Source organism: Leucoraja erinacea, chromosome 21, assembly GCF_028641065.1.
Source record: "Leucoraja erinacea ecotype New England chromosome 21, Leri_hhj_1, whole genome shotgun sequence".
Lineage (NCBI taxonomy): Eukaryota > Metazoa > Chordata > Chondrichthyes > Rajiformes > Rajidae > Leucoraja > Leucoraja erinaceus.
Genome location: NC_073397.1, coordinates 660,085 through 668,948, shown reverse-complemented (window position 1 = coordinate 668,948; position 8,864 = coordinate 660,085). Strand labels below are relative to the sequence as shown.

Genomic DNA, 8,864 nt, shown 5'->3' with positions numbered 1-8,864 from the left:
GAGGGGGGGTAGAGAGAGAGGGGGGGGTTAGAGAGATGGGGGGGGTAGAGAGAGAGGGGAGAGTAGAGGGGGGGTTGGAGAGATGGGGGGGGGGGGGTAGAGAGAGGGGGGGGGTAGGGGGAAGGGGAGGGAGCGAGAGGGAAGGGAGGGGGGGAGATTTCACAGGAACCTGAGGGGCAACTTCTTCACAGAGTATGCAGGGTGCATGGAACGAGCTGCCAGAGGAGGTAGTTGAGGCAGGGACTATAATATTTAACACGATAGGGCGGGTTTAGGGGCAATGGGGCAAACGCGGACGGTTGAGACTAGTATAGATGGTCAGATTGGGCGAGTTGGGCTGAATGGCCAGTTTCCGTGCTACGAGTGTGTCAGCAGCTGTTGTGGACGTTACTACAGCCCCTGGTAGTTGTGTCATGTGCAAGCTACCACTATGAAACCACACATCCTATCACCAAACCAGTGAGCGGACCTGAGCCACCATCGACCTCATTAGAGACTCTCGCAATATCTTTAATCAGACTTTACCTTGCATTAAACATTATTATTATTATTATTATTATTATTATTATCATGTATGTGTACACTGTGAATGACTTGATTGTAATCATGTTTAAGAAGGAACTGCAGATGCTGGAAAAATCGAAGGTAGACAAAATGCTGGAGAAACTCAATCGGTGAGGCAGCATTTATGAAGCAAAGGAATAGGTGACGTTTCGGGTCGAGACCCTTCTTCAGACATGTGGGGTGGGGGGTTGGGGGGGGGGGGGGGGGGAAGAGAGGAAGAGGCGGAGACAGTGGGCTGTGGGGGAGCTGGGAAGGTGAGGGGAAGGAGGGAGAAAGCAGGGACTACCTGAAATTGGGAAAGTCAATGTTCATACCGCTGGGGTGTAAACTACCCAAGCAAAATATGAGGTGCTGCTCCTCCAATTTGCGGTAATCATGTATTGTCTTTCCGCTGACTGGTTAGGATCCAACAAAAGCTTTCACTGTTCCTCGGTGCACGCAACAATAAACTGAACTCCCCAAGCACCAGCCTGTTACCGAGGAAGAGGACCAGTGGGAAACGGGATGCAAGCAGAAGCCTCCACGTGGCTCATCCCGGACAATGCTGACATAAACGGTACCACAGTGACTGACTAAAGTAGTCAACTCTGCAACCACCGACCATCAACCATCACTGACAGACCAGAAAGACGTGATATAGAAGATGGCCGGACACGAGCAAGAACACAGTGGGAAACGTTGATTCCGCTGTGGGGGATGTTTTTATGTTTAATGTTAAATTCTATAGTGTTGTGTTGATCTTATTTGTGTGCTGCGTGGTAACTCAAATTTCACGGCACCAATTGGTGTAAGTGGCAATAAATGTCCTTTGTCCTTTGATCCACATCTCTAAATATCCACCGGAAGTTAGAGAGAAGAGAGCAGGACGGTGTGTGTGCGTGCGTGTGTTTTGAGGGGCCTGGGTCTCTGCATGCCCCCAGTAACACGCTGCCTCTACATGTGGCACCGCTGCTCTGGGTGACTGCACTCTGGGGTCAGTCAGCCTTGTCCGTCAGCCGGGCAAAGTCGCTGGGACGTTACTCCCACATTTTAAACAAAAATACTTTTCTGGAACGCTTTAGAACTCAGTAGTTGGGATAAAGGATTTGAACAGAATCCCAGAATTACACGCAGAGGCTGTGATCCAACTCTTCCCACGCCACTATTTACACAGCTGCCGACAACAGCTGTGCTCCCATTACCCCTCCCCGCTCCCCTCACTCTCATCGCCCCTTGTCCCTAGCACCCCAAGCAAACAGTCATAGAGCCGCACACCGTGGAAACAGGCCCTTCAGCCCACCTTGCCCATACTGACCCTATTCCATGAAGATTAAATATCATCGGCATCTTCTCGTGGACCAGCCACATCAAAGCAACGGCCAAGAAAGCACACAACTGCCTCTACTGCCTTAGAGACTTAGGAAGTCTGGCATGTCCCCTACAACTCTCACCAACTTCCACAGGAAGCATTTTATCGGGATGTAGCATAGCATGGTTTGGGAACAGCTCCATGGGACTGCATGAAATTGTGGACGTAACCCCGACCATCACACAAACCAACCTCCCTTCCATTGACTCCACGTACACTTCATGCTGCCTCGGCATGGCCAGCGGCATAATCAACGACTCCCTCTTCTACCCTCTCCCACATGTATCTATACACTGTAAATGCATTGATTGTAATCATGTCAGCACGCAACAAAAGCTTTTCACTGTACCTCGGTACATGTGACAATAAACTGATCAGGCAAGAGGTACAGAAGTGTGAAAACACATACCTCCAGATTCAGGGACAGTTTCTTCCTAGCTGTTATCAGGCAAATGTCCTTTCATCGGCTATAGTATAGTCCTGACCTCCCATCCACCCCATTGGAGTCCTTTGAGCTATCCTTAATCGGACTTTATCTTGCACTAAATGTTGTAGTTTATCCTTTGTCTGTGTACTGTGTACGGCGATTGTAGTCGTGTGGAATCTTTGTTTGACGGGATAGCACACAAACAAAAGCTTTTCACTGTACCTCTGTACACATGACAATAATAAACCATACTAACGTGGCCACGAATCCCCATCTATGCCAATCTGTGAACAGATTGAAACCAGGGTGAGCTCTCCTGGGTTTTGTTCAACAGAAGCTGCAAGCTATTCCCCTGGGCTCTGATTCACGTCTCACAGACACGTCGTGAAACACATCACATCACCAATGAAGCGAAGAGGTTAAAAAATGTGGAAACCTGGATGTGGAGAGGATGTTTCCACTAGTGGGACAGTCTAGGACCAGGGGGTACAACCTCAGAATAAAGGACACATCTTTAGATAGGAGATGAGGAGGAATTTACTTAGTTAGAGGATGGTGAATCTGTGGAATTCATTACCACAAATGGCAGTGGAGGCCAAGTCAATGTATATTTTAAGGCGGAGATTGACAGATCCTTGGTTAGTACAGGTGTCGGGTTGAAAGAAGGGGAGATTGACCTTTTTTTTCATCTTCCATCACAGTGAGGAATGTGGAGGAGTCACTGTGGTGGATGTTTATATTAAAATGTGTTTTGTGTGTTCTGGTGCCTTTTATTGGTATGACTACGGCAAATTAAATTCCTCGTATGTTGCAAAACATACGGCTAATAAAGTATGATTATGAATATGATGATTATGGGGAGAAGGCAGGAGAATGGATTTGAGAGATAGAGCAGCCATGATTGAATAGTAGACTTGATGGGCCGAATGGCCTAATTCTGGTCGTAGAACTTATGAATTTAATTTGCATTTGTATCCATCCCGTTTCAATGTCTGCATTGATTGACCATCCTGAAGTGAGGGTGTGTCTGAGACTCACGTCACAGGCACCGCTGTTACTACAGCACCCAGAGCAGTGAGGATGGCAGTGTGTTACTGAAGGGCACGATGGGGTTACAACCTGCCAATTGAGGCTATTGATCCCATTCGGATTGCAGATATATTTTATATTGCCCCTGAGTGTGATGGACCTGTACTCGCTGTTGGGGTGAGTATGGGGCACAGCAGGCAGGGAGCAGGGATTCAATGCTGCCCTTGGCTGCCGCCCGTGTGTAGTTTGAACACTCTCCCTCTATATTGGAGTTTCCACCCACACCCCCGAGGCAGGTTAGTGGGTCCATGGAACAGCACAACACCAGGTATTGCATCATACAATGGCTGCCTCGCCAACAGTCTGTCTCATCCCTTTCTTTTTGCTGTTTTTTAATCTGTAGCTAAATATTTTAGTGTCTCTTTCGTTTTGTATTATGGGGGGGGGGCACGGGGAAACTTTTTTAATCTCTTTCCTCGACGGAGATGCAACTTTTTCCTTATCGTATTTCCATCTGCACTGCGGCCTAACATCTCAGAGCCGGCAGCCTCTTGCTGGGGAGCGACCTCGGGACCTCCAACCGTGGGACCTGTGGACTTTAACATCATGGAGCTTGCAGCCCCTGGTTACGGATCGGCTTCGGGGGTTTCGACCGTCCCGATCGCGGGGGCTTCAATCACCCCGACTGCGGATGATCCGACTCCCCAACCATGGGAGAAAAAGGAGGAAAGAAGATATGACTTTATTGCCTTCCATCCCAGTGAGGAATGTGGAGGAGCCGCTGTGATGGATGTTTATGTTACATTTTCATGTGGTTGCATTTTTGTTGCTTTTTTGGTATGACTGTATGGCAAATCAAATTCCTCGTATGATTTACATACTTGTTTTGTTTTCATACCTGGCTAATAAAATCAATTGCAATGACAGGCCCTTCAATATATGTGCTAACCATCATACCAATTCCCTACAGCCATCAGGCTACTAAACACTACAACCTCCAAATAAGCTCCGACGTGGGGGCATTGGGTCTGTTTAGTTTAGAGGTACAGGCCCTTCGGCCCACATAGTCCGTGCCGACCAGCACCATCCTACACACAATTGTACCAGAGCCAATTAACCTACAAACCTGAATAACTGGAGTGTGGGAGAAGACTGGAGCACCCAGGGAAAACCTAAGCGGTCACGGAGAGAAAATACAAACTCCATATAGACAGCACCTATAGTCATGATGTAACCCGGCGACTCGACCCCTGCGCCACCATGCTATCTTTTGACAATAAAACACTCATGACACTTGAATTTAAACGGCAGGTCTGCCGGTACATGGTGTAGATCCCTCAATATCTGTTCCTGTCTAAATGTGGTTTAAATTTAGGTTTATAAAAAATGTAATAAAATGCTATTTTAGTGTCTCTTTCGTTTTGTATTATGGGGGGGGGGGGGGGGGGGGGGGGACTTTTTAAATCCCTTTCCTCAACGGAGATGCAACTTTTTCCTTGTCACATATGCTGAAGTAGTGAAAAGCTACATCTGCAACTCTCTACAGTTTGCTGCAGTGTTGGTCAGAGCTGTTCCTAAACCAAGCTGTGATGCAACCCGACAGTGTGCTTTCTACCCTGCATCTGTAGAAGTTTGTAAGAGGCACTGCTGAATATTAGTAACATACTTGCGTGTGTGAGTGGGTGGCAAATCGTGGGAAGAAGGGTTTAGGGAGTTGATGGGAGGGTGCAGGAAGCAAGCTGGATTAGTGCAGGCTTAGTGGAAATGCACGCACAGGATTTTAAATGAGTGCACTGGATTAGTGTAAATTGGTACATGAGGTTAGTGTAAATGAGTGTGCTGAATGAGTGTAGTGTGCCTATGCCAAGTGTAAATGGGTGTGTGATTCGTGGAAATGAGCATGCTGACTAAGTGTAAATTGGCACATATTTGTGTATATGGGATTAGTGTAAATGAGCGATTGGGATCAGTGTAATTGGGAGTGTGTATTAGTGTAAATAAGCATGTGGGATTAGTGTAAGGGTGTGTAGGGTTGTTTTAGTGAGTGTGTGGGTTGTGTTAGTGGGCGTGTGGGGTTGTGTAAGGGTGTGTGGTATTAGTGTAAGTGTGAGATTGTGCAAGGGTGTGGGGTTGTGTAAGGGTGTGTGGGATTGTCTTAGTGGGTGTGTGGGGTTGTGTAAGTGTGGGTGTGTGGGATTGTGTGTGTGTGGTTGTAAGGGTGTGTGGGTTGTGTTAGTGGGTGTGTGGGATTGTGTAAGTGTGTGTGTGTGTGTGGTTGTGTAAGTGTGTGTGTAGGTTGTGTTAGTGGGTGTGTGGGATTGTGTTAGTGGGTGTGTGGGATTGTGTAAGTGTGTGTGTGTGTGTGTGGGGTTGTGTAAGGGTGTGTGGGTTGTGTTAGTGGGTGTGTGGGTTGTGTTAGTGGGTGTGAGTGGGGTTGTGTAAGGGCGTGTGGGTTGTGTTAGTGGGTGTGTGGGATTGTGTAAGTGTGTGTGTGTGTGTGGTGTGTAAGTGGGTGTGTGTGGTGTGTGTGTAGTGGGTGTGTGGGATTGTGTAAGTGGGTGTGTGGGTGTGTTGTGTGGGTGTGTGGGATTGTGTAAGGTGTGTGTGTGTGTGTGTGGGTTTGTGTAAGGGTGTGTGGGTGTGTGTTAGTGGGTGTGTGGGATTGTGTAAGTGTGTGTGTGTGTGTGTGGGGTTGTGTAAGGGTGTGTGGGTTGTGTTAGTGGGTGAGCAGGCTGGCACAGTGGGTAGCTGCATGAATGGTGCCCGCGTGGTGAAGCTCTCTCCCCGCAGCAGTGATGAAGCCACGCCGAGTGTAACGGCAGGAGAGGTGGCTTCATGTAAACGCCGAATACTTCCCCACACGACAACATTCATTGCAGACAGGAAACACCAACGCACACAAAAGGCCAAAGTTATTTATTCAAAACCCACAATTAAAAATAAAAAGTTTGCACAGAATCAATTATCTTCTACAAAAGATGGTCCGTTTTGACAACATTTGGTCTGAGGCTGGGGAATAGTCTCATGGCAGAGTGAGGCGGGAGTGGGGACGAGGTGGAGAGGAACAGTCATGAGCTTCCATCTTGCAGGATTTGGGGGGATACATGGCAGGCCCTCTCATCAACAGTGACGGATTTAGCCGAGAAACCAAGAGAACCAAAGCAAGTTTGGCACATTACAGCTTTATGGAGACAAGCTGGAGTGTGGTGGATACGAGGCACCTTGACAGCAGCAGTGCACAGCAGTGCCTCGCAGGGCAGCCCAAAGAGTGCAGTACAGGGCAGCTTAGAGAGCAGTGCAGCTCCCCAGCTGTGCTGCAGGTAAAACTGCATTGGCCTGATCAGCAACAAGGGTCGAGGCAGCATGCATGGGGGCCCGGAGTGGCTGGGATTGTGGTCCCTGTGATGGGGCAGACTCACCAGGGAGAGAGGATGGAGATCTACAAGCTGCCAGAGCTCAGTGAGTAGCCATCAGTGCATGAGCCAGGCACCGAGCTCCCAGCCAGGCAGCGAGAAGCCTTACACAAAGGGACAGGCCCTTCAGCCCACAGTGTCCATGCTGGACATGATCTCATGTACCTGCCCACAGTGCTGGACATGATCTCATGTACCTGCACATGATCCATTTCCTTACAAATCCAATTGCCTATCTACAGGTCTCAGTAAACAGCACTATCGTATCTGTCTCCACCTAGCAGCACCTCCAGGCCCCCACCCCTCAGTATATTAAATAAATGCCCCACACGTATCCGTTAAAATTTGCCCCTCTTTCACCGGGGGGGGGGGGGGGGGGGGGGGTCAGTCACTGTGGGCCCCCGGTGCATGGAGGGTCCCGGCACATGGGGGACCACAGTCACGGGGAACATTCACACTGTTTGAATGGACAAGGGGGAGCTTTGGGCTTTGGCAAATCGGCAGACATCCCACCTCTGCTCGGGCAGAAGACAATCCTGCAAGTCAATGATACGTAACATATAATAAGTACTGAAAGTGTAAATACTGGTGGACTGGTTGAGGCCACTTCTACTGACTCGTGCCACAGGGTCATACAGACCATGTGATGCACTGCGGCAGGAGTGAGATAGATCAGAGAGTGCAGTCACACTCAGTGAATGGTCAATAGCTGTTAATTGTGAAACCCAGTGGAAACAGAGTGAGACGTGGTCCCGGGTAGTGGCATTGTCCACAATCATTCATCACATGCGCGAGGGAGGTATCGTCACGCCGTGCTGTACTGCAGCGTGGATATGGCCGCTGCACTCTCTCATCAGCCATAGGAATATAAAGTGTACACAGAAAGCTTTGGAAGTGGTATATGCAAGGCAGCAGTGTGTACTAGAGCAAGGGTCTAAGCTTCTATACCAGCACCCCCTGTCAAGAGGTGAGGTGGGGTGGGGTGGGGTGGGGTGGGAGGGTTAGCGAGCAGAATATCGGCAGTGCCGGTGAGCCTGGCCTCAGTGCAGGGTGCCGGACACACTGGGCATTGCCCGCCCCGTTTAGCTGGCGGGGTTGGGGGGGTTGATGGGTGCCAGGTTGTGCATCTTGTAGTAACTCACTAACTGCTTGGGCACCTCTGCCAGGACCGTCCGTGCCAGAGCCTCCTGCGGAGCCTGGGGGAGGGAGAGAAACAAACCGGGGTCAACATCGGCACACCACCACGCGGTTCACCTTACTTCACGGTTTAAGGATAAGGGGGAAATCTTTTAGGACAGAGATGAGAAAAACATTTTTCACACAGAGAGTGGTGAATCTGTGGAATTCTCTGCCACAGAAGGTAGTTGAGGCCAGTTCATTGGCTATATTTAAGAGGGAGTTAGATGTGGCCCTTGTGGCTAAAGGGATCAGGAGGTATGGAGAGACGGCAGGTTCAGGATACTGAGATGGATGATTAGCCATGATCATATTGAATGGCAGTGCAGGCTCGAAGGGCCGAATGGCCTCTACTCCTGCACCTATTGTCTATGTTTCACCGTCACTACACCACCAAATGGGTTACTGAGCCCCCCTCGTGTCGCCAGCCCTGCCGGCTCCCAGTCTTCCCACAACTGTCCCCCCCCTCCCAGCCATCAGTTCTGTCAGCTCTTGGTCACACACAACAATCCCAATCCACACTAACGTTTCCTGTCTCCACTGCCACCATTAGCAGCATTTACAGAGACAGCAACACACACGCTTTGGGATGTGGGAGGAATGCGGAACTCCCGGATGAAATCCCGACGGTCACGGGGAGAAGGAGCAAACTGGACACGGTGAGGACTGAAGCCGGTTATGTGGGGATGTGAAGCAGCAGCTCTACCCGCTGCCTCACCATGCTGCCACACAACTACAAGCCCCTCTGACAGAGGTACTGTTAGAGATTGGGGCCTCTCCCAGCCAGCTTTAATGTGTTGATGTCAGCTCTGGTGGAATCCAACAGGCCCAGAGTCAGGCGGCTAGCAACTAGCCCCAGGTGGCAAGTATGGGGAGGTGGGGACACGAGGAACTGCAGACGCTGGCA

At 49.7% G+C, this 8,864-nt stretch overlaps 1 protein-coding gene across 9 annotated transcripts in view; it reads right to left on the bottom strand.

Moving 5' to 3' along the window:
* Positions 1 to 6,267: 6,267 nt before the first annotated feature.
* Positions 6,268 to 8,864, bottom strand: part of LOC129707153 (copine-1-like) — a 97,983-nt gene continuing 95,386 nt past the window's right edge. For 8 of the 9 annotated variants that reach the window (XM_055651932.1, XM_055651930.1, XM_055651936.1 and 5 more), the window contains one exon: positions 6,268 to 7,977. In XM_055651932.1, coding sequence (XP_055507907.1) covers positions 7,864 to 7,977 — 114 coding nt within the window. In that variant the 3' untranslated portion in view covers positions 6,268 to 7,863. The remainder of the gene's footprint in view (positions 7,978 to 8,864) is intronic. The other variant, XR_008725155.1, reaches the window with a different exon arrangement.